This window comes from Rattus norvegicus, chromosome 4, assembly GCF_021556685.1.
Source record: "Rattus norvegicus strain SHRSP/BbbUtx chromosome 4, alternate assembly SHRSP_T2T, whole genome shotgun sequence".
Lineage (NCBI taxonomy): Eukaryota > Metazoa > Chordata > Mammalia > Rodentia > Muridae > Rattus > Rattus norvegicus.
In genome coordinates, this window is record NC_141537.1 from 178,999,507 (window position 1) to 179,024,342 (window position 24,836).

At 43.7% G+C, this 24,836-nt stretch overlaps 2 protein-coding genes across 51 annotated transcripts in view; one reads left to right on the forward strand and one right to left on the reverse strand.

Annotated features, from left to right (window-relative positions):
• Nucleotides 1-24,836, reverse strand: part of Sox5 (SRY-box transcription factor 5) — a 955,418-nt gene that overhangs the window by 118,112 nt on the left and 812,470 nt on the right. For 33 of the 47 annotated variants that reach the window (XR_015685240.1, XR_015685248.1, XR_015685247.1 and 30 more), the window contains 1 exon segment: nucleotides 8,947-9,067. Coding sequence is in view for 34 of the 47 variants with exons in the window: in XM_087655720.1 (XP_087511846.1) it covers nucleotides 8,947-9,067 (121 nt within the window). In the remaining 13 variants the exon portion in view is untranslated. 47 annotated transcript variants of the gene reach the window in all.
• Nucleotides 1-24,836, forward strand: part of LOC147995138 (uncharacterized) — an 84,976-nt gene that overhangs the window by 5,666 nt on the left and 54,474 nt on the right. For 2 of the 4 annotated variants that reach the window (XR_015687143.1, XR_015687144.1), the window contains exon 3: nucleotides 2,161-2,265. The exons of 1 other annotated variant lie outside the window; for it this stretch is intronic. Coding sequence is in view for 1 of the 3 variants with exons in the window: in XM_087659834.1 (XP_087515960.1) it covers nucleotides 21,559-21,641 (83 nt within the window). In the remaining 2 variants the exon portion in view is untranslated. Of the gene's footprint in view, nucleotides 1-2,160; nucleotides 2,266-21,558; nucleotides 21,705-24,836 lie in introns of those variants that run through there. One more of the 4 variants, XM_087659834.1, reaches the window with a different exon arrangement.

Genomic DNA, 24,836 nt, shown 5'->3' on the forward strand with positions numbered 1-24,836 from the left:
TCCAGAGTGTTAAGCTGTTTGGTTGCCCGGTTGCTATTGCCATCTATTTAAGTGTCTGAGTGCTGCTGAAGACAGACTGGGAAAACATGCCATACAGGGACAAGATAAGTCATCCGTCATCCCACTGAAGGCCTTACAACAGCCTATTGTGAAGTCCAAGGAACCTGAGATGTGTCTCTCCACAGCAGTAAGAACAGCCGTACGCTCACTCTCTGTCTATTTATTCGTTTTTGAGACCTGGTTTTGAGAGTTGTTTTTTTTTTTTGTTTGTTTGTTTGTTTTGTTTTTTGTTTTTTTTTGTTTTTTTTTTTGTTTTTTAATTTCAGTTCTGTGCGTAGAGGTGCACGCAGTGACCATAAATCCCAGAAGAGGGCGTTGGAACTCTTGGAAACTGAGTCACAGAGGGTGGAGAAGCCCCTGTGGCTTCTCAGGGCCTCTACAAGAGCATCTATTGCTCCAAAGCGCTGAGCAATGACTCCAGCCCCAGAGCATTTAGATATATGAGGACTCTCCTCAAACAGCATGGTGGACTCCGAGGAAGAAGTAAAGAATGGCTTTCTCAGTGCGAAAGAAAGAAAGAAAGAAAGAAAGAAAGAAAGAAAGAAAGAAAGAAAGAAAGAAAGAAAGGAAGAAAGGAAGAAAGAAAGAAAGAAAAAGAGAGAGAGAGAGAGAGAGAGAGAGAGAAAAAGAAAGGAAGGAAGGAAGGAAGGAAGAGAACAAGCCTGCTATCATAGCATAATATGATTTTAATTTGAAAAATTTTATGAGACGTGATAATATTTTGTATTAACTCCCGCCAGACAATAAGGGATGGATGCAAAATGTCTCTAGTGAAATTTTATTTGGGAAGGTAAAATATATTGGGCCTTGTTTGGCTCTATAGATATTTTAAAAAAGACACTCCGAGAGAGAACATCGTTAGCTTGTAGGTGCTCTGTCACGGGCTAACCTTTTTTTTTTTTTCCCGATGGGAGGTTCTTTTAATAAAATAGTTTTATGACTTTTTAATGTAGCGTGGCAATGAAAACTTTATTCTATTTAATAGTCCCCTCCATAGCTAGTTTGGAAAGAGATTAATTTATGAACACTTTAGGAAATGCCTCTCAGAACAGACATTTCTGCGTATCATCAATGAAGTGCCTGTTTTACCATCAACTCTTGGGCCAGAATTGGAAATTTCTAGTGGGGATGAAGATCCTGGATTAGGCAGCTTTGCTGTCTCTGAAAAGGGGAACTTCTTCGCAAGGTGCCTTTCGCTTCTGCGTTCTAGTGTTACCGCAGAGGTGGCGTTTAAATGGCTACACAGTAACTCACCTTGAGAGGCCCATTCATAAACTAATTGCTTTTGCATCTAGAACTATGCCAGAATATACGTCTAAGGCCTGCCTCCGTGTCTTAGCGAGGAATGGAATGGTATAGAGGAAATGGACCTAGTAGGATTACAATATTGAGACATAGCAATTTAAAAGAAGGGAATTCCTTTAAGTCAATGTAGACACAATGGATTTTGCTCTCTCTTTCATATCTGGCTTGTCCTTAGGGGTTAGCATGTAATTAAAGATTTTTAAATTTTTTTATATACATTGCGCTGTTCCGTGTGTCAGGGCAGACATCTCATTTCCGGGACTGTGCTCAGAGTCTGTGGTCTTCAGGTGTCCTGGCTTGCATGGACATGCCCCCTCGCCCCCCCCAGAGGTACATGTGAATGGTTGGCCTCCAGTTTAGAAGGTTGTGGAACCTTTAGGAGGAAGCACTCCACCAGAGGACGCTGGTTGCTCCGGCTCCTACAGCTGAAACTCTGTGAGTGCTCCCCTCGGGCTCCCACGACCACCATTCCCCAGGGTGGACTTCAAGCCCCCAAACCCCTTCCTCACTTAGACTGCCTCATGCCATCCACTGGCCACGGTGACGAGAAATGTAACTGGGCGGCGGGGAGGAAAGCAGCCAGTGGGAAATACATGTGGGATGCCTCTTAGCCTACAAGACTCTAAATGGCACCTGGAGGGTGATGTAACAGAACCCCACACTTCCAAGGGAAGCACATAGCACAGCTGTCCCCGGAGGTTGGGAAAGAGCCACCTGGAATGGGTGGACTCAACTGGGCTGTGACCTAGAATGAGTGACAGGATTTTAATTCTGCTCATCTGTCTTTATTTTCAGAGTTGGATTGCTCACTTAATACCCAGTTGTGATGTGACAATGATTTGTCTTCTTTAGAAACGGTTATAACGAGTCAATTAAAAATATCAATTATCGTATGAAGTATCTGGGACTGCTCCCGTGGCTGCCTGGGTGTTCAAAGAGTGAAGGCACAAAGGGAAGTGGTGACCTTCTGAGACACTGAGAAAAGATGATGTCATGAAAGCATAGGCCCCCCAAGCATTTGTAAGTGTGACCCCCACCCCAACTTCTTCAAGGATCAGGCTGGAGACCAGATGAGGGAAACAGCAGAGTTTGCAGTTGTGGGGGATGCTGATGGAAATGCTTCCTTCTTTGGAAGCTCGTCCCTTTCTAAGATATAAATTGATTTCTATTTATGTGTCCATGTGTGTGCCACATGCATGCAGGTGCCCTCAAAGGACAGAAGACTCGTCAGGTCACCTGGAGATAAAGTTAAAGGTGGTTGTGAGTCACCCAACCTGGGTGCTGGGAATCAGCTCAGGTCCTCTGGAGAGGCAGCGAGGGATTTTAACCTGATTCCCCCTCCACCTTTACAGCTCCCTTTATTACTTCCAACTTCGGGATTGTTCCCGTTAGCGTTCATCACGTGTCTGTTTCCACTTGTCTGTTTATTAGGCTCGAGTTGGAAACAATTACGTGATTTTTTTTTTTTTTGAAGGAACTGTACTTAATCACTCCCGGCTCTGTGAAACCAGCGATTCCGAGATTCAATCGCATGCTCTTTTTGCATCTTAGCACATCGATTAATTTTTCAGAAGTGTGCTACATAAAATAGCAGCATAATGATAGAAAGACTTAATTGCCTTATGAGATTAGCTTAAGTAAATAGACGTTGATAAGCCAGGCTTAATAAACTTGAGATACGCTGTATTTACTCGGCATCAGTTCTCTGAACAGTGTTTCCTCTTCCTATAAGAAAGGAAACTCTCAGTTAATTAGTTCCTCGTATGCCACAATAAAATTAATGCTTAGGAATTAAATACCATCGACTTCCTCAGGCAAGCCTGTTGACATGTTTCTGTTTCTACTTAATACCACATGTGTCGTTGCCTGGCGGGAGACCTTGCGGGTTCCACTGTGTCTCTCTGGTGCACAGGGCCTGTGCTCTGGCATTTGGAAGACCACACACTAATTTCTGATGTAACAGAGTCCACGGTGTCGGCAGACACTCGGGTCATAGGCAATCAGTGTCCGACAGTCACCAAAGCATAAGGCAAAACCCATCGACATGGTACACATTTATTAAACCAGTGTCCAGGTCCTGACCATTTCAGACTGCAGGTCCCAGGTCAGTAAGCAGAGGAAGGGGATGTCTGGTCAGATCTCCAGGCCTCCTTCCATATTGTGTTAGGACGATTGGGATTAATTTTCCCCCTAAACCCCTAATTCTCTCCCTTCCTCAGATTTTATAAGTCAAAGCCTTGGGGGGAGTCTGATTCCGTTGCTGAGTTTGGAAGTGTTTATTCCTGTAAAGAAGCCCTTGAGCTGGCCATGGCTGAATGTGTCCCTACTGGAGAAAGAGCCTGTGATGTCAGGGAAAGGTTGTCACACAGGCAGGAGCAAAAGCAGAGCCAGGGAGGAAGATATCACTTTCATCTACACACGGGAGGCAGAGAGAGGGGGAGGGGGAGGGGAGGGGGAGGGGGGAGGGGGAGGGGAGGGGAAGAGGAGGTAGTGGGGTGGTAATTCAGATTGGAGCATTACTAATGCTGTGGAGAGGTGGGCCATCAAGTCATCAAGTAAAGAGATCAGCCTGGTTTCAAATTGAGGGACTGAGGAGTATGGAGGCACAGCCTTCCCATACTGATGCTGTTCCTCCAGCAATGATCTACCTTATAAGGCTCCCAAAACTGTTTTAAACAGTGTCACCAACTGGAGACAAGGTACTCAAGTGTGTGAGTCTACGTGGGACATTTCTCTTTCAAACCACCAGACTTGCTGGAGCAGGACCAAAACAGTGGACTTAGAACCTGGTCCCACCTCCACGCTCCGCCATTCCAAGTACTTCTTAGTTTGCTGTTGCCTACTTGGGACTGGGAGAATTTCACAAAACCAACACAACAGAGAGCTCTGAATCAGAAACAGGGCGGAATCAACTGTTAAAGATGTATGCATTGATTATATTCACAACAGCACACATGGTTCTGTAAATTGTGTGGGAATACTTGTTTTTGTTTTGTTTTTGTTTTTTATGTTCACGACAACATCCTGGTTTAAAGAATCAAACTCTATAGTAAACAGAGTTAAAACAAGAAGAAGAAGAAGAAGAAGAAGAAGAAGAAGAAGAAGAAGAAGAAGAAGAAGAAGAAGAAGAAGAAGAAGAAGAAGAAGAAGAAGAGGAGAAGAGGAGGAGGAGGAGGAGGAAGAGGAGGAGGAGGAGGAGGAGGAGGAGGAGGAGGAGGAAGCAGCAGCAATACTACACTATGCAGAGATCCCCAAGGCCTTCCTGAGTTAAGGCCCTTTCAATGCCATACCAATGTGATGGCACCTTTAGGAGAAAAGAAAGTCCAGCCACTCCTTAGAATGCAGAAAAGTCCATGAAATTTAAATATAGAAGTTCACAAAGTGCCAAGCAGATGCCTCTATATTTTCTTTCAGTTTTAAAATACCCAGCATGCCCCTGGGAGTCAACCAAGATCACCTCCAGGCCGGTGGCACAAGATATTTAGTTTCTGTCCCTCTAGCAAGGTGACTTTGTGTCAACCATCATATGACACATTCTACTCTGCACCCTGTGCTAAGTGATCAAGCCAGTTCTTTTCCAGTTCTTTTTTATAGTGTGCATAAAAACTGTTCTTTTATTGAATTTTGACTTTTCTTGAGATTTTATTATTTCCATATAAAATGCTTCCTTGTCAAAATTTCCAGTGCTTGTGACTATTATAATTGAAGGATTGGAAATGTTGTGCCCACACAGAGAAAAGGACAGAGGTCTATGGCTAGCAATAATTGAGTCATCTACTCTTCCCAATTCTGTTTCTAATCTAAACACTGTAGAGGAAGAGGCAACGGGGGTGGGGGGTGCTCTTGAAAATCATCATCTGGAAGCCTGGCATGGAGGGAAGGGGCCCAGAGAGAGAAAACTGCAGAGCAAGCTTCAATCCTTCCACCAACCAAGGTCTCTAAAGGTTGTCCCAAGATGTAAACGTTTGGTGTACACCAACTTACACACACACACACACACACACACACACACACACACACACACACACAACGAATGGATCTAGTCCCTTTAAGGTAGGGTTGAGTTTCCTAAGAGAAACAACCACAGGGGATATGTCTTTCTTCCAACACATAGTACTTTTGCAGGCACCAAAGCTACTTAAACCTTTATTTGAAGGTAGGTGCCTGGCAGAAATCTCAGAGCTCAAGGGTTAAAGTTTTTCCTCAGAAGCTGGGGCTCTACTCTGAAGACCATGTATATACACTGAGACCCTCCCCAGGAGTGATTGAACCAAATTGCATGTGTGCCCACTTGCCTTAGAATTCAGAACTAACATTCCAGACTTATTTAATGGGTTGTCATGATTACTTTCCAACGAGCTGGTACTGTCAGATATACATTGGTCTTGAAATTGTACATAATGTGTTATAAACTTAATTTTCACACTGTAGCCCGCTTAAGAGTTGAGAAAGAACTAACGGGTTACTTCCTTTCCTTAAGTGAATTGGGTAAAATAGAGTTGACCTACCCAGACTGTTTTCATATGACCCTTTCAAAGTCAAGCCTCCTCTCTCTCATAACACTTGATTTACTAATTCACCTTTATTACTGGCCTGAGACTGAGACTGTTACCTCTAATCCCAAGATGCTATTGGCTGAGGCAGGAAGACTGGGCCCAGGTCTGTGATCAACAACAATGACAACAATATTAAACAAATGCTATCACCCCCCAAACACACACACACACACACACACACACACACACACACACACAGAGAGAGAGAGAGAGAGAGAGAGAGAGAGAGAGACAGAGAGAGACAGAGAGAGAGACAGAGAGAGAGAGACAGACACAGAGATAGATAGAGAGATAGATAGATAGAGAGAGAGAGAGAGAGAGAGAGAGAGAGAGAGAAGTTTACAATCACTTTTTGAGGTCTTAAGAAATGGGGAGAAAAAGGAAAGCCAAGGCATGGATTTATAGGGCTGTGCATTTTGGGTTTAATTACATGCCCAAACAGAATGCTAGAGTTTGTCATCAATACTCTCAGGGCTGTGACCTGACATGAAGACTCACCGGCCTGGAGGAAATGCCCTTCCTACTCCCTTTCCGAGCATCTAGTCCGTGTGTTCTGAGGTCTCTGACTGCTGACTCCCACTGTTATCAGTCCGCACTGTGCATCCCTGTAGCGGGAGCTATGGGACAACTCTTTTGTCTGCTCCATGGCAGGCAACATTTTTATTATTATTTTCAAAACAGGACCAGCACCTCCGCCGATAGCTGTATTCTCCAAGGAGCCTCTTTTTCTGAAAATAAGGTTTGTTGACTCAGACTGCAGCAGACAGATTCCTCAGCCATGCCTATGGGGAACATTTATCCACCTTTTCAGCAACTGGACAGATCTCAGCCTGGTACTTCGCAAGCCGATGAGAAGCCTCTGGTTTTGGATCCACACGGTATGTGGGCTGGCCAGTGTTTGTCACTGAGAACTGCATCATAATACTCAAAGTGACTGCCAGGTACAGAAAATCAGGTTGTCAGCAATGGGGAAGTGGGGCGAGCAGACACATGGAAGGCTTTATTTTGCTCCCCGCTTTTCCCTCCCCACTTTTCCCTCCTCGCAATGTGATCAGTGAGGAGACAGTCAGTCGAGTTTGTCTCTCGCCCACCCAGCTCCTCCTTGAGGCTTGCCCTGAGGGTCCGGGTGTCAACAAGGGCGGCCACTTTCCTTCACAGCCCACTTCTGCTAAGTTCTAGAGTCTGGCAAGGTGCCTCGCTGAAGGTGGTCTGCAGCAGCCAAAGCTTTACTCAGTTTTATTTCCAAGGTAACCGAAGAAGTGGTATTGTCTATAACTTTAAGCACTCAAGGCACGAATATCCAACAGTTAAAACACCAACTGTTTCCACAAAGGTAAAACCTGGTTTGGTCCCTGACACAGGGAGACTGGAGTTGTTGAGTGTGGCAGCTGTCAGCGGGAGTGAGGAGCCCTGTGCTCCTGCCATGTCTGGCTCTGTAGGTGTCTGGCTAATGCTCACCCTCGTTACGTCCCTCTGCAACATATTTGCTAATGGACCTTACTTCTACATTTGCTGAGAAATATACCAACTTTTCTTCTGGAAAGGAAAGTGGTGCTACACGCGTACTTTGCAATGCAGTCTGAGCAAAGGACAATTTATTTAAGCAGTGGCTTCTCGGTTGCTTTAGTAAGCTCGATTACAGAAACAAACAAATGAACAAACAAAAACAAAAACAAAACCACAATCGCATTGGCTGCCTGTGTCTCAAGTGAGGACCAGTTCTCCTTTACACAAAGTGAAAGGGAGCTGAAGACTCTTTATGCTTACAGACACAAAGCTTACAGTGACAATAGAATATAAAATTCCATCCTTAGAATGGGAATTTTTCTGAGAATTTTAAATACTCAGAACACAGCCTTTAATTATCCTTTAAAAAAAGAGAATTCTGTGCATCTAGACTAAAGGATGATCTATAGAGTTTGAACTGTGTAATTGTGTTCTGAAATGGGTAAGTCAAGGGTCCAGGATGGAAAGAAAATTTGTTGACTCATTTGAAAACACGGGAAAACCGAGTCAAAAGCAATGTAGGCTAAATCAGTAAAAAATAACTACACGGAGGAGAAAATGGAGGTCTGGATCTGAATAGTCGTGAGGTAAGGTTTGAGATGAGGTTTAGATTGAGCGTCTCTGCCCAACTTCACTAGAAATCAACTCTAATTCTGCTGCCAAGTGATGTTTTGCATTTTTGCACCTGGGGTTTTAACCCTTATTTCTAGCCTTTAAGCCTAAATCATAAATGACACCAAGGGACCAGGAGAAAGTTGTCCACCATAGGTCAAAGATCGGACCCTTCAAATGTTTGAGAGCAGGTTCGAAATACCAGGAAGAGTGACGAGTGCGGTACACAGTACACAGCAAGAGGAGACAAGAGAGGAAGGGCGGTTTCTGGTTCACAACGTGAAGGGCTGCCTTCTATCAAGACAGGAGTATGAGGCTGGCTTCTCAAAAATTCACAGTCAGAAATTAACGAGGAAGTAGCGAGTAGATGGAGCCATAGACCTTCAAGGGTCACCCCAACGTTTCACATCTTCTGGAAGGACTCTGTGCCTCCAAGGTTCCACAGCTTTCTCAAACACCATCACCATGGGCTGGGTGGGGGGAGGGGCTGTCTACAATTCACGAATCTATGAAGGTCATTTGCCTCCCAACTACAATGGGCTTTATATGGAGGACACAACGATCCCATTTTCTGTGGGGAACTTGGGGTTAAATTATTGGACAATGCAAAACTGTATGAAAACAGTTCTTTAAAAGTGAACTTTCCCGACATTAGATTTTTATTTTGGCTGTATGTACTGGAACTGGAAGGCATAAAAGGGAGGTGTAAAGGACAAGTACTGATTTGGAGGCACAAACCTGAGATGCGTGCTTACCTATGCTAACCCAAACCATTCCTAAACCACCACTGTGTTTTATCTCCTGCTCAATGAGTAACCTCATTTCCGGGCATGGCAGTTACATTGAATACTCCAACTGAAAGCCGCGAACTCCACCCACTCCGGAATTAAAAGCTCAGAGTACTTACTGCACCCAGCCTTGTAGCTGAAACCAGGAGGAAGGAGGAATCCTTGTTGGGCAGCTGCTGCGAGGGTCCGCTGGTCGGGAGGGAACACGGGAATCATCAATGGCGGCAGCTGACCTTGAACCTGCTGAACGTGAGAGAGCGAATCAAAGAGAAGTTGTCTTGGTGCCCCCTTGTTCCACCCCCTGAAGCCCTTACGTCCCTAGAACAGATGTTCATCCGTTCAGATTCTATCTCGCCCCTGTCAGAATGGCTATCGACAAGAATGTGAGCGACGCCAAGGAAACAACTGATTGGTGAGTTTGAGGGGAGATTGGTCCATCCAGTCAGTATGGGAGTTCCTCAAAATGCTAAGAAGGGAACCTCCACGTGACCCAATTTGCATCGCCTGCATGTGGACCTGAAAGATGCCCATGCAACCTTCTACAAGGACACTTGCCACCCACGCTTCTTATAGCGTCAGTCATGGCAGCCAAGGCCTGAGATGAGCCTCGGCAACTGCCCGCGCGCAGGTCAAGAACATGAAACTGGAAGTGAGAGAGCTTGGGGTAAGAAGGATCTTAACTGGATAAGAAGTGAGAAAGGGGCGGTCGGTGCACCGGTGGCTATGATCAAATAACGCACGTGAAAGGAAGAGTCTTTATGAAGCCCATCACTGTGTGCAATGAACACACGTTAAAAGTGAGGGTAAAGCCAATTGTCGACCAGAAAGTTGTTCGGATACTTGGTTTTGAGGGCATGACTTAGGGCTACCTCAGAGAGAACAGCTAGAAGACCTCCTCTCTTCAGAGGATAACTGAGTTCCACATCCAACATAGTGAATGCATTGGGTACTAAGCCCCCGCCCAGTGAAAAATCCCTCACTCTTGTTTTTTAGCAGTGAGATTTAGCAGTGAGATTCTGTTCAAAGTTGTCAGAGTGGAGGATACCAGCCTTTATAAACCACACTTCTGAGTGTTAATTCTATGTGTGCACACATGTGTACACATGCCCCTGGCTTTGCATTGCAGATGGAGACCGGTGGCCGGTGTCGGGTATCTCCCTCAGTTACTTTGCACTGTTTTTTGTTTGTTTTTTGTTTTAGGCAGGCTCTCTAATCGAACATGAGTTCATCCATTGGTCCCACGGAGATGGGACTACCACGGAAAGACTTCCTGTAGCTATTTCCTTCCTCCCTAGCTCTTTCTCCAGATGTTTCTACCACCTTCCGACGGATCACACACCCCCTGTCCCTGCCCCAGTAGATCTTAAGGACAAATTTGCAGGATTCCTCTGTGCTTGACCGCACCAGACTGCACTCGGCAGCATGCTCTCACACTCTCACGCTCTCACGCTCTCACGCTCACACCAGTCAATCCCTTCCATTGTTTCTTCATGGCGAGGTTGAACTCCTCCTTCAGATGATTTTGAGGCTCGCACAATGTCTCATCAGGCATTTCTTAGTGCATCCAACTGTGGAGCAGAGAGAATTATTGCCTTTCATAATTTAATAAATTAATACTCAAGAAAGGTAACAGGACACTTCCGGTCTTAAGTGATTTTTTTAAATCATATCCAGTTTCCCCTGCGAACTACAAATTTATTTGGATAAAGGAGCTCCACTTCTTTCTCACTGTGTAGTTTGGACCCAAGAGCTCAGGCTCTTTTATGGAGAACTCATGAACCAACAGGTTAGATGGACTGGGAGTTCCTTTACCTGCAATCTATCAACTGATAGATAGTCTGCAAACATGCTGTGGGGACCCAGCTTATCTACCGACCAGAAAGGAATCCAACTATCAGAGAAGTATAGCAGAGGATGTTCAGCAGTTTCCTGTTCTTACTCACACAGTAGCACTACATGGGTTCACATGCTACGTCTTTGAAGGCAGTAGAAGGTACAGCAGTGTCAGGCACGTATTACACGCTTGTGCTGCACTAGGTGGCCAGCCCATCATGCCCTGCCAGGCTGTCTTCATTACTCTGTCTTCTTGAAATGTTTTATTATCGTGTAGGAGCTGGTTATCCCAGTGTTGCTATTTTCTTTTGCAATCATTCTCTGTTTGTTTTTTTTTGTTGTTGTTATTGTTTTTTTTTTTTTGTGTGTGTGTCTTCTCATTAGTTTTAGGATAGGACATAAATACTGGAACTGCCTTGATAATGTTGATGGGCAACCGGGCTTTCCACTGTTCTCTTGGCCTTGGGGTAGCTCTACTGTTTCCCTGTGGGTTTCCAAGTTCATGTCTCCCTCTCTGTTGGGGAACAGGGCCTTGCTGTGTTTCAGGCTGGTCTCAAACACAGGTCTGTCTTGCCTCTTCTTACGGTGCTTGGCTTACAGGTGTGCCTCACCAAGCTTGGCATACATTTTCTTAAATAAAAAAGAGTGCTGTTTTTTATATGGAGATTTTTTTTTCAATGTATGACTTAGTGGTTGTTTTTACTGTGGACTAAATGTGAATGAGAGTATTATTCAGTAAGGTAGTCTGTTTTATTGGGTAAAAGTTGTAACATTATGAGGGACAAGGTAAAATTCCTGGGGCATTTCTTTTATTAAATCTGTATATTTGAAACTTTTATTTTATTATGGGTAATTATTGAGTATATTTTGTTATAACTTTACATTTTTAGAGTCTAAGTATCTTAAAAATGACAAGTGAGAAACGGCATATTTTAATGCATATTTCAACGAGAGGAAGAACCCAGGGGCTCTCTTCTCTGAGAAACAGTTATCACACTGACAAGAAAATCAGACCTACTTTGGCCAAATAAATTGTTCGTAGTACTGTATTATTTAAAGGCTAAGCTAAGACCAATAGGACAAGAAAAGAGGGACAAAACAAAACATATCAGCCCAATTTCAGGGTTTCAGTAGTGAGTTTTCTTACGAGGGTTGCAGAGCAGTCTGGAGAAGATGGTACTCTTTATATTCCCAATGAGGCCTCCCAGCAAATGCACAGTACCACAGTGTGTGGTGGGTCTACACATGAAGCCGGAGCGCATTTCCACACACACACTTTGTCGTCACTACTCAAATTCTTCAGCTGAAAATTTGCCCTCTGATGAAAATTGCTCATTCTCTCAAATCAAGAGCAGAGGTGCTTCTGTGGTCACGCAGAGTGTGGGGAGCAGGAAACAGTTTGGCTGGTAATTTTCTTGTTTGAAATGTTTCCAAGACGACTCTAGGTTGCTGAGGATTGTTCCCAAGTGTGAGGGGCCCGGGGTGTGCGTTGTGGAAAAGGTGGGTGTGTTAGAAGAGCTTCTGGGAGACAGGAGCTATGGTGTTCACCATCCACACACCAGCAATGAACGTTAAAGGAGAAACACGCCTAAGATAAATCTGTACAAAGGAGACCTGCACCTGCATCCGAGGGGTGGGAGACGGGTGTGGGAAGGGGCTCGTCACCTGAGGTAGTGTTCGCTAACTTGCTGGGAAAGCAGTCCTGTGCATCTGCTTCCTGGAAGGAGTGAGGAGCCTGTATGTTAGCTCTACCATTCAGCTCAACTCTGCTAAAATCTTGTCACCACTTTGGGGAGAGGAGCACATTGAGTGAAAAAGCTCCAGGCTTTCTGGACACATTCTAAAATGAACTAGTCCTACTGTTGGATATTGATCCTCTGTATTTGCCACTTCTGAATATTTCTTAAGTTTAATCACTACTAAGTTCAGTTTATTACTTAATGCATGAAATTCCTTCTAAACTCTTAATTAAGTTTTTAAAATGTGTGACATTTTTAATTAAAATTTCAATAAACTACTTTTGTCACAAAATTTTAGTCTTTTTTTTTTAATAGGGGGCATGTTATTCACAAGTTGGAATATGTCATAACAAATTTACACAGCTACACCCTGACTTTAAAACTTCGGAATGTCTCTCGTGTCTTAGCACCTCCTATTCTTTTACCAGAAGATGCTGCATATATTCGTGCCCTCTAAAAATCTGTGACCCCCCCCCAATTAACTACGCTGACACTTTCATAAAGAAAAGTATCTAATAATTATTTATTTCAGTATTTCATATTTAATATGTTCTATCGTGCAACTTTTGGTTCGATCTTAAGCGAATGCTTTTGATTATTAATCTGCTTCCCATTCGTTCCATGACTTGGTTTTGTTCTTTTTCTTTTCATCTGATTCCTATCAGCTAGGCGCTACATCTAAGTTGGGGTGGCTAAGGTTCCGGAAATAAGTTCACTCTCACATTTGCTCTGAGTCTCACGGGACAGAGAGACAATTGCAACCCAGTGCCTCCCAGTCAGTCACAGAGATCTCTGGAAAGCACCACGGAGCAGAGGGGAGCTATGCCAAAAAACGGAAGCAGAACAGAGGATGCCAGCTTCACTAGAAGTCCACAAGGTCCCCCCACCCTACCCGTTACCCCTGTCCTCGGAGACGGCTGAAGGACAGAGCGGTGCTGGTTGGATAATCGGGAGTCAGCCCAGCATACAGAGGCACATGTGTGAAAATCATTCCAAGGAGAAGGGGAAACGTGATAGGCAGGAGAGAATCTCCACAGGAGGGGGACAAAACCCCCTGGAAGAAGAGGCGAGAGGTGAGAAGTCTGCCTGAGTCAACGGTGAATCTGGGTTCACTAACTACCTACACTTTCCCCTGCAGGCTGTGCTGACTCAGCAGCGGAGCTAGAACACTGGCAGGAATATGAAGAGTTCTGAAAGCACAAGTACAGAGCAATAGACAAGGAAGGGCCGATCCCTAATGGGTGTGGACCAGGAGGAAACATCAAGAAATATGCAGGAACCAACAACAGGAAGACACAGAGCCAAAGATGACACCTAGGGCCTCGCTCCATCGAAGGTGATAGCAAACGACCAAGAAAGAGCAGAGTTGAAAGAGCTCCAGGCAAGCTCCAGCAGGCGCCGATGAGGTTGAGCTGTCTCGACTCTGGCCCCTTGGAGAAACCTTTCCAGCAGGTGGGAACTGGAGACTGAGTGAGGAGATCCCGGTTGCTCGGGGTTGAGAAGTCATAGATACTCTAGGAAAGGGGTCAGAAACCAAAAGGAAGAACCAAGTCTCATGATCATCGGGTTGCGAAGCCCATCCAACAGAGGGTGGAGGAGGAATCTGTGTGTGAGCGAGAGGTCAACTCAGAGTTGTGGTGACACGGGAACCAAAGAGATTCCAAGACAGAGGGAGTGAATGGCAGGAGGAAACCGCAGAGGAAAGAGTTTGGGTCAGAGAGGAGAAACGTGTGTTTTAGGGTCATTCTTTGAAGGGGACATCACTGCTGTCAATTCCAGCAGACGACGTTGGAGCCGCTCTCAGAAGGTTGAATTCTGAGGGATGGTCAGGGACACAGAGGTCATGAGGGTGGACTCTTCCCGTACAAACAGGTCAGAAGTGTGAGAAGAGGCAGGGAAGAGCAGTTCCCTGCCGAGGTCTGAGCATATGACCTTGCAAACAGTGATGAAAAGAAGGGCAATGAAGAGTTTCAAACACATGGGCAAGAGATTTTGCCGGGCCAACATCTGAGTGGGCTGGAAGGCAAGGCAGAGGGAGAAGGTTTCCCCTTCTTCTGGGAACAGCGTATCCTGCTTAAAACTGAGTAAAGGCAGGCCTGTGTTGTAAGTGGCTAGGTGGAAAGGCGAGACTGATTGGCTGACAGAAGCCACTCCCTCAGTGACGGAGGCAAGGCCTGATTGGGAGATGAGAGCCTTGGTCAGAAAGTGAGAGGAAGAAGTTTCAGGGTGGCTCCTGTGAGACTTAAAAGAGAAGGTAAGCCAAAGATAATTATAAAAAACCAAAACCAAAACAAACAAACAGGCAAACAAACAAACAAAACAGGCTACAATCTGAGCTGAGTCCATGGGAACCCTGATGCCTTCAGACTTTGTATTTCTGCAGTTCGCATTAGAAAGTTCCTGGACTCTGAGACAGGGTAATAGAAAATATGACTTTAAGTCGGCAGGCCATGAAGGAGTGGGGAGAATTCAGCAAGGGATCATCATAAGAAAATCAAAGTAGGGCTTGGATTTACAACAACAACGACGACAATAACAACAAAAACAAAACAAAAAACGCTTAGGAATCAGGAGCTTCAGAAATAGGGCTTGTGAGGGCTGGAGAGGGTCTCTCCCTGCTTGGGTTCTCGGAGAAGATAAGTTTCTAGTACACCTACCCCAGTGAAGATGAAATTAGAAGTATAAAACCTCCTGCATCTCCAGACACTCCTTCGGAATCAGGTCTGATGAGGGCCATAGTGTTTTAAGCACACTACTTAGGGACCCGTTCACCTACTGCCGACGTGCAGTCACCGTCAGCGGGAAACACAGAGGCCATTTAGATGCGCGCAGTAGTGCACAGCAACAGTTTCTGAGAAAATGAAGACCGTAATATCCAAACGAGATCACAAGGGGGGTTTAGCTAGGTAGCGTGGAATTTCCCAAACGGAATGAGCAAGAAGCCACAGCCGCTTTTCCCTCCTTAACACGGGGAGGCGTGGGATCCTTAAGACACTAATGGCTTTGTGTCCTGCCTCAGTCCATAACACTCAACACTATGGCCCTTAGGAAAAAAATTATTAAGACGATAAAAGTCCGTTTATCTTTGACCGAATCCACAAGAAGGGCTGATAGCAAGCTCCCGGAGGGATAAAGAGAGGGACGCGTTGCTAAAACTCAGTCCCAGCCTCCTTGATCCCAGCTACGCCCTGGAGTCATACCACCTCCAATTTCATCTGACTAAGACAAAGACAAAGTAAGCACGTTTTTGAGAACAAAAATGAACAGCCATGTGGTTTTTTTTTTTTTTTTTTCATAGTATTCTTCTTCGGCAAAAAGCCACCGAACTTTTTTTTTTTTTTTAAATTGTTTCCAAGGATGAAAGTGACTTTGCCAAGCAAAGTGGCTTCAAAACAGGCCTCAAAAATACTAATAGAAAGACAGATGGTTCTACTAAGAGCTTGGCTGCCAAAAAAAAAAAAAAAAGATATTAAAAAAAAAAAGAAAGAAAGAGTGTTGCTATTGAAGCCGGCTGCAAAGTTATCTGGTGACTACAAGTACTTTCGTCCCAGAGCGTGTGCTAGCTCTGCCTGCAGAGCCCAAGCAGCCAAAGTAAGGGCTCTTGCTTCCTCTCTTCCCTGCGCCCAGCCCTCAACAAACCAGTGCGAGCCGAGCTCCAGAAACAGCACGGGCATGCGCTTGACTCTGTTCTGCAACAGTGAAAAAGCGAGCACTACGTTGAAGAACTCCTGTTTCAGTAAAGTGACCCACCAGGAAAATTGCTTCTTTTTAGTCGACTCTGCCAGTCGCTTAAAAAAAATAATAATTCTGATTACCCTGTTCCTCCTCATCCCTCTCGTGAAAAGACCCTGTGCTCCCCGCGAGTGAATTCATAAGATTCAAAAACCGGAAGCAGCACTGAGGAGGCGGGCGGTGACCTGCCTGGACAGGGAAATAACCCAGGTGAGGCTGCAGTGCTCCTCTTAGACCAGACCTATGGTAAAACCTACACTTTATGTCGTCCTAGGCAACTGCCACTGGGCTTTAACCAGATTGCCACTAGATGTAATAGGAACTGAGATAGTCTATGGTCCTTGACTCCTCCTGTCAACAGCTCATTTCACCAGTGCGGTCTTCCACCGTGTGTGTATTGTTGCCATTGTTACTAAGATACAGCCACTCTTAAATGATGGCTATTAACACCCCTGGCACTTCAACGTGGAAATTTCCTCCTGGGGCCACCGCAGCTTCGACTTAAATATTACCTAATAGTAGACTCTATTTTAAAACAAACTGAATTATTACATTCTTTTAAAGCCACACTTCAATATGCACTGAAGTCACATCAAATTTCATCCGAGATGAAGCTGTATGCACATGAAATACATGGTAAGACAGAGTATGCTGTTGGCTCAGGGCTGACATCGGGGATAATCTCTATTAGAAGCGTAGTAACAGTAAACAAGAAAGACAAAACTCATGATGTGGAGGCAGAAAGCTACTGAAGAAAAAGAAGGCAGAAATTCCAGTTGAACAAAGGACCTACAAGATAATGATTAAAATATGGCAAACTGCCGGACCTGGGGGTTGGCACTCACCTACTGCCTTTGTTTTTCCTCAAGCCAAAGATTTACACACAGGTTCCACCACAGAACCCGAACCTTTCTGTGACTGGAATTTCTGTTGTTGTTGTTGTTGTTGTTGTTATTGTTGTTTGGAGACAAGGTTTCACCTTCAGGCCAGGCTGACCTGGAAATAGCTATGTCTCCCCTGGCTATTTTTGAACTCATGGCCAGCCCTCTCACCTCTGCCCTACAGCTGATGAGCTTATGGCTAGGAAGCACCAGGCCCATCTAGAGTTTCATTCTTTCATTCAGATAAAACTCCCTTCCTTCACGTATATGCGACCACAGTATTGATTATCATGCTTCTCAGAAAGAAGAGAATGTGTCTCAAAAGACTAGGCCCAGCCGGCCACATGAGCAGAATCGAGCTTTGCCAACACGGAGATGGTTTATGGCACATCTTGCTGTCTATACTAATTGCCAGGAAGGTGGAAGCAAACTGTTTTTTAAAGATTTATTTATCATATATAAGTACACCGCCGCTGCCTTCAGACACATCAGAAGAGGGTATTAGCTCTCATAACAAATGGTTGTGAGCCCCCATATGGTGGCTGGGATTTGAACTCAGGACCTCTGGAAGAGCAGTCAGTGCCCTTAACCACTGAGCCATCTCTCCAGCCCTGGAAGCAAACTTAAAATACCAGGATCAATGTGAGAAATGATCACTTATCAATTGCATTTTTCATGAGTCCACAGTAAAAAAATTTTTTCTCCTACATCTTCCCCCTATTTATTTATTCATTCATTCACTTTACATTCAGGTCACAGCCCTCCCTCCCCCCTCTGGGTTAGACCCTCAATATCCCCATTACCCCCCCATCTCCTCAGAAAGGGGAAGCCCCCCTGTGTACCAGCCTGCCCTGAGACATCAATTTGCAACAAGGACTAAAGAGTATCCTCTCTCATTATGAAATTCAATAGTACACAATTTTGATTCATAATGTTTTCTCAGTGGCTAATAATAGAAGATCATTAATGATTTTAGGTGATAGTAATATCAATTAAACAGAAGTCCTCTTAAAATTTTTTCTCTAAAAGCTACCTGTGAAGGGAAGATTGCTCTCAGATGTCAGTTAAGGAGGAACCTGTGCTAAAGTAGGCTGTGAACTACTGGAAGTGTCTGCTGGAGTGGTTAGTATATTTTTATTAAAAACTGTATCTTTACTTAAATAGTCATGTTTTGCACTATAACATATTTCATATTTTCACAAAACGTTCCAGATATGCTGAGATGTTTATACATTCTTTTCAACACCCTGGAGATTAGTAGGGCAGCTTTATTATTTTATTAATGAGGAAAGCAAATAGTTTGGGATTTACACATGGCCACATAATTGACTATACATTTGTTGATTCTTCAAGTGGTATTACCAAAATGACAACTTTCTGAAATAAAAATCTAGTTTACATACTATAGAATATAGTTGTGACGAAATTAACCCCCACATAGTTTTCCAGTGCAAAATCGGATCACATTTAAATAATCTTTGTAAGATAAAATTCTACAATTTTAAGCGCGCACATGCGTGTGTGTGTGTGTGTGTGTGTGTGTGAGTGTGTGTGTGAGAGTGTGTGTGTGAGTATGTGTGTGAGTGTGTGAATGTGTGTGTGTGTGTGTGTGTGTGTATGTGCGTAGCAAGGGTGGCACTTCAAATGACTTAAACTTTCCACTTTTTTCCCCACAGTTATTTTCCAGCTTCCCCATACATGTATTTTAGATATTACTTATCTGAAAATTGACCAGAAAAAAATGGAGCTAGTGTAGAGCATCCTGGATATTTAACAGAGAAATTACCACCCTGAGGTAAATGCTTGGCAGAGCCCCTCCAAGGCTCTTAAGCTGGTAGTCATTGTTACTTCCTTTGTTAAATAATAGGAAAGAAATTCCCCGATACTTAACTGAAGAATGATGCGAAATAAAATGTAAAAATTTCACTCTAATTTTATAATTTTCAATAAAAGCTTCTATTACTAACCTTTAGTTCAAAGCTGAATCCACCCCCATCACTGCTTCCCATATCATTTCTTAGGGATCCCTCTTAATTCACTAGTACAAATGATGCCATGAGTGCTCAATTATTAATTCTTCTAATGGCGCCTGACTATGTTGGTTATATTTCCAAATAGGCTTGCTTTCTCTTTTAGCCAACAGGTCTTTATTCTGTCTATAAATCTGTGAATTTGTCATGGAGGTGGGGCTCTACCTGGTTTAGTTGCGAAGCAAAGCCAGGCATGGACAGCTGAATGATACTTAATGAAAGAACCAAAAATACACAATGGGGAAAAGAAGTCCTTTCGGTAAATGGAGCTGGGGAAGCTAGATACAGGCTTGAAAAAGAAAGAATGAAAAAGAAAGAAATTGGACTCCTAACTTACACCATACACAAAAACAACTCCACATGGATTAAATATCTGAGCAGAAGACCTGAAACCGTGGTCCAGCACATGGGGAAGGTTGGCGGTGACCCTGTAATGATTTCATTCACATTGAAGCTTATGCCAATCGTGTGAAAGTGGTGAGAGGAAGCGCATCAGACGAAGAGGCATCTGCAGAGCAAACAGCCTGTAGAAAATGGCCTGTGGTTAGTGAAGAAACACCCGGATCTGTGCCTGGAATACACAGGGGATCCCAACACTAGGCCCAGGAGCAAAGCAAAGTATCAAAACAACTTGAAATTAAGTCCAGAAAACAACAGCATCAGCAGCAACAGTAACAACAGCAACAACAACAGCAACAGTAACAGCAGCAGCAATAATGACAGTAGCAACAGCAACAACAGTAACAGCAGCAACAACAGTAACAGCAGCAACAACAGCAACAACAACAATAGTAACAGCAGCAACAACAGCAACAACAACAATAGTAACAGCAACAACAACAACAAAAACCCAACTCAAACAAGTTGTTTTCTCCAAGGAAGACTAAAAATGCCCCTGTGGTAGTCACTCTTAATTATCAGGAAATGCAACTACAAAACACAATGAGATGGGACTTCAGGTATGTTCAGGTGGTACCGAGGTAAGAGGTAGAGAGACCTAGAAATGACCAAAGCCCAGGGCTTATTCCCAAATGAAATCATCACCTTGCAGAGTTGAGCCTTCCTTCCTTCTTTCCTCTCCCCTCCATGGTCACTGCAGCATCATTTACAGTAGTGGAGATGTGCTTATAAGATCTCTAGGAATATGCTCATCACTACATCATTCTGAGAACTTTAAGTATAGATGAAAAGGATAAATAAATGAATGTCTATTCCATACCCCACCCCCTTGAACAATTGCACATGTTTTTGGCGCAACGTTTTCCTCAAAGCCCAGCTTTCAGTGTCACTGCCTTTAGGAAACACATTCTATTTGTTAAGTCACTGATATCCCAAATGGCACCAAGAGTTCTACTAGTTCCTCGTGAGATGGCATGCTGATAAGATATAAAATGCCACCGCAACATTAAATGGACAACAGGAGAGACTGCAGGTGTAAATATGGAAGCAGCAAATAAATGACAGAGAAGAGGAAAAATGGTCACTGTCACTTGTCTTCTTCACAGATGGAAAAGGAGGCCCCCAAACCTAAGCTGAAAGAACGACTCTGCCCTCCGGTCAGAGGTATAGCTAAGCTGTGCTGGAGCCCATAGTGTCCACTCGATGCCTCACAGGTAGTAGACACCACCTCTCAGCTGAGCCAGCCATTTACAAATAGACTTCCTCTTCCTATTCCTCTTGTCACAGCTCCCAGTTTATCATGATCCCCTCTTGTGTGACGGATATTGGACTGGGTTTGTCTTTGCAGAGGATTCCTGATTTTCCCTCAAGGCAACGACTTGAGCTACAACAGGGGCTGAGGCCATCCACCTCCCCCAGCTCAGCTGTCACCTACTTCAGAAGCTCACGCCAGTGTTCAGGATACTAAAAGGTGTTGTGTGCTTCATGACAGAGAGAAAGTGGGGGCTCTGAGGTGTCTTTATTGAGACTACCCCGTACCTGCTGTACCTGTCACTCAAATGTAAACACAGATCCCAATTGCAGCTACAGAAACGATGCAAATATAAAAATAATTAAAATATAACCTGACATGGTGAGCACTCTATCAAAGCCAATCTTTGTGACTTTTGGGCAACCATGCACAATCCCAGAAGGCCACAGAATGAACTTTCCTTTACGGACATAGCCTTGTGCACATGCCTCCTCTTCCTGTGGAACTAAACAGAAACCATTTCCTTACATTTAATATCTCTTAACTAGATCGATCTCTAAACTCCACACCTTATTCTGATGTGAGGTTGATTGCAACTCTGTGCTCATACATCTAATACTAAATGTTTCTCCAGTCCTCTTTTCTGTTAGACCTTACAAGGTCTCTGCAAGACATCGTGCGAATGCTCTGTGTTTGAGCTGTTGCTGGTGTGTTGTATGAGAAGACCTCAGTCCATCAGCCCCGAGACACAGAAAGAAGACCTGAGAGTCATTTCTTACAATCAAAGCACAGGATACATTCTTCATGATACCCCTGCCTGCAACCTCACTGGGCATATTAATGAGTATCTCCCTCTATGTTTTAGGAGGTGAAGAGGCATTCTCTCTGAGAGTGCAGGATGTCTCACAGAGCCCGAGTGGACAGGCGCTTCTGCCTGTGCTGTCATGAGGACACTCTGCCTAGCTGCTCACAAGAACATTTGTCACTGGAAATAAAATGTGTGAAATTACCAGAAAGGCCACAGAAGATTTTTTTTGAGCTGAAAATGTGAAATATTTTTGTTATTGGATGAACCATTGAATATGGTGTCATTTATATAATACGGAGCTTTGCGTCTTCCAGTTGTGAAGAAATATAGCAGAAATGCGTTCAGTAACAAGGGTTGTTACATCAGTTGCCACATCCTAAGGAAAGCATGGCCAGTCCGCACAGCTTGCTACAGTGATGAGACTCCGGCACAGAACACTGTGGCTTACTACATTTAATGACTATATTTAAATATGGATGGATTATACAATATCACAGGCACTGTACTAAATGTGTAGAGAGCCTTTCTGATTAAAAATACTTTTTGGCCATCGAAATTCAGCCAAGTCTTCGTGCAGACATTTTACTGCAACAGAAGAGAACACAAGCTGACTGTGAAGGGAATCCTAGCCGTCCAGCTGTCCCTGAGCTAGATGCACATAGATGCTTTCATTAGCCAGCGTTAGAGATTACAAGGGAGGCAAGCCTATTGGGCAGACAGCAAGTCAAAGGGCTGGGAGTTCATGGCTACCTAGCCACAGACAAGACACACAGCCACAGGATCTCTTGGAACTGGAACCACGGATGTGGTATAAATAAACTTCATATTGAAATGAACCATGACTACGACTAACATAGACTAAAGGGGAATGCATTTAAAAATGAGAAAATGTACAATACACAGCCCATAAATGCCTCGGAAAGACAGCACGAAGAACATCACAGCTGTTTAATTACAATAAATATAAGTGAGCTAATCCTACTTGCTAAAAGGCAGTGGCGAGAGAGTTGAACACCTAAGAATGATCGCTTGTATTTTATTTCCAAGACATGCCATTAAACCATTAGGGCCGGATGAAGGGAAGGACAAGAACAGATTGCCAGAGAAACAATGACCCCAGAAGTGTCAAAAAATGAGGCAAAAGTTGAGGAAATTATAAGAACTAATAAACCCATACTACAAGGGACATTGTAGCAGAACTTATAAAAGTAGCGATAGTTCAAAGTTAAAATGAACAAGGTTTCAGTATGGGTGATGTGACACAATTAGTAAGCTCAATGCAAGGGACCTGATAAGGATTTTACATATGTCAAGGACAGATTACCACGCCTTTCAAGATACTCAGAGCATATACAATAAATTATCGACATGCTAAGACAGGAAGCAAAGGCAGATTTCAAAGTCTTACCATGTAAAATTTTGCTTTTTTCGATGGAGGGAAAATGGCGGTTTTAACAAAGGGAGATCAGTAACATTTACCGTGAGGAGTAGACTGAAAGTTGAGAAATATGGGATGTATTTTAGACAATGGCCAGTTGTCCCGGAAAGTGAGTCTCTGTTTCCATTAGAAGCACAACTTTATTTCTGAAATACGATCCTTGTCTTTTTTTTTTTTTAAAGTGTGCTTTGCCATTGACAAGTGGGATCATTAAAATCTGTGTTTGTTCTAATTAATGTGTGGGAGGTTGGCAGGAGAGAGAGGTTATTGAATATTATGGAGTGGTTAGAGATTCAAAGCTGTACCATGAGAAGACAGCACTGTTGAGGAAAACAGTCAGGGAGAACTAGCTGAAAACCTGCCTCGGTTTCAAGAACGTGGGCCTCGCATAGGCAGCACGAAAAGCTCAGAAGAGAAGGACCAAGAGCCTTGCAATAAATTCTTCCCTGAGACGACAGAGGACCTAACACAACAAATCATTCCACATATTACAAACAGGCACATATGTGTTACAGAATTGTTATGAGACCTTTGTGAGGGAACCTGAGAAGTTATATAAAACTTTAATAGCAAGTAACATGGAAGATACCCTCCACTTGTAGAGAGACTGATGAAAAATAAAATTTTCAGAATTTTAACCGAATTTTATCAGGTGTCTGGCATCTTGAGCTCAAAAGCACTTTTAAATGATTCTAAATATGGAAAGTGAGAAAAGACCATATATATATATATATATAAAATATATATATAATACTAATTCTATATGAAATTCTACTGCTCAAACAATTGCTGATGTAGCTTTTACTCAAATTTATAAAGCAAACAATTATTTAGTATAACATATTGCAGCTAAAAAATTTTTTTAAGACCAAAAGAAATATTCAGGAAATGTCAACCACATTTCTGTGTACGGAGAAGGAAGACACACAGTCAACTCCTCCAACCTCTTAGCCCACCGACCTTTTGTTCCCCTGTCCACATCACCAGTGGAGACAAATGTATTTACCTCCGATGAATTTCATTGTGCATTTAAAAAATAAAATCTCCCATGATCCCCCAAATCCAAACTTTTAAAAATATGCCCACTCACTTCGTGTCTAAGGGGACTGCTGACATGCTCCCAGCTGACCCAGAGGAAACGGCAATGTGTCTTAAAGGGGTCATCGGCCCTTAAGTGATGACTTTTCATTACCTAGAACAGGCTTCATGCTGGCTGCATAGCTAATCCCCATATGGGGCACACCTGGTTCCCAGCGCCACACAGCGGCCCTCAGCTTGCTTCAGCCTGAAAGCTCACCAGAGGGATGGGCTTACCAGGGGAAACCAGCCGCTGCATTGCTGTGTTGGGGTATGTTGTTTCGAGGAGCAATGCAAATCAGAATCCCAGTTTCATCTGCAGTAGGTCCCTTGCTGTTCTCTGAGTGTTTGCCCACAGTCTTCCTGTTAGGCCTTTCTTCCCCAGACAACTCATTGGTTGGTCTTTTTCTCCACTTAATTTAGAGATGTGGGGGGGGGGTGTGGAAGGGGGGAGGAGGGAGAGGGAGAAGGGAGAGAAGAGAGAGCCTAGAGAACCCATTAGGAATTAACAAAAACATTTGGTTAAGGAGGATGGAGGAGTTTGGGATGGAGAAAAAGGGTGAGGCCCGTGTTAGTGAAATAAATACTTGATCACTAAGATGAACATTGTAAGAAGAGCAAGAAAACACGTCTTTGTCTTTACCATTTCAGAACTACGTTAAATGTCCAGTCAGCACTTGGGGCGTCGTCTTCTCTTCTGAGTAGAAATGGGCCCTACTCTTCCGTCCATTTTGGAGCTCCGATAGGTATTGAACGGCAATTTACATGTGATTTGCATCTTTTTTTGTACTTGTGGTTTTGGTAAGTCTTCCAAACCTAA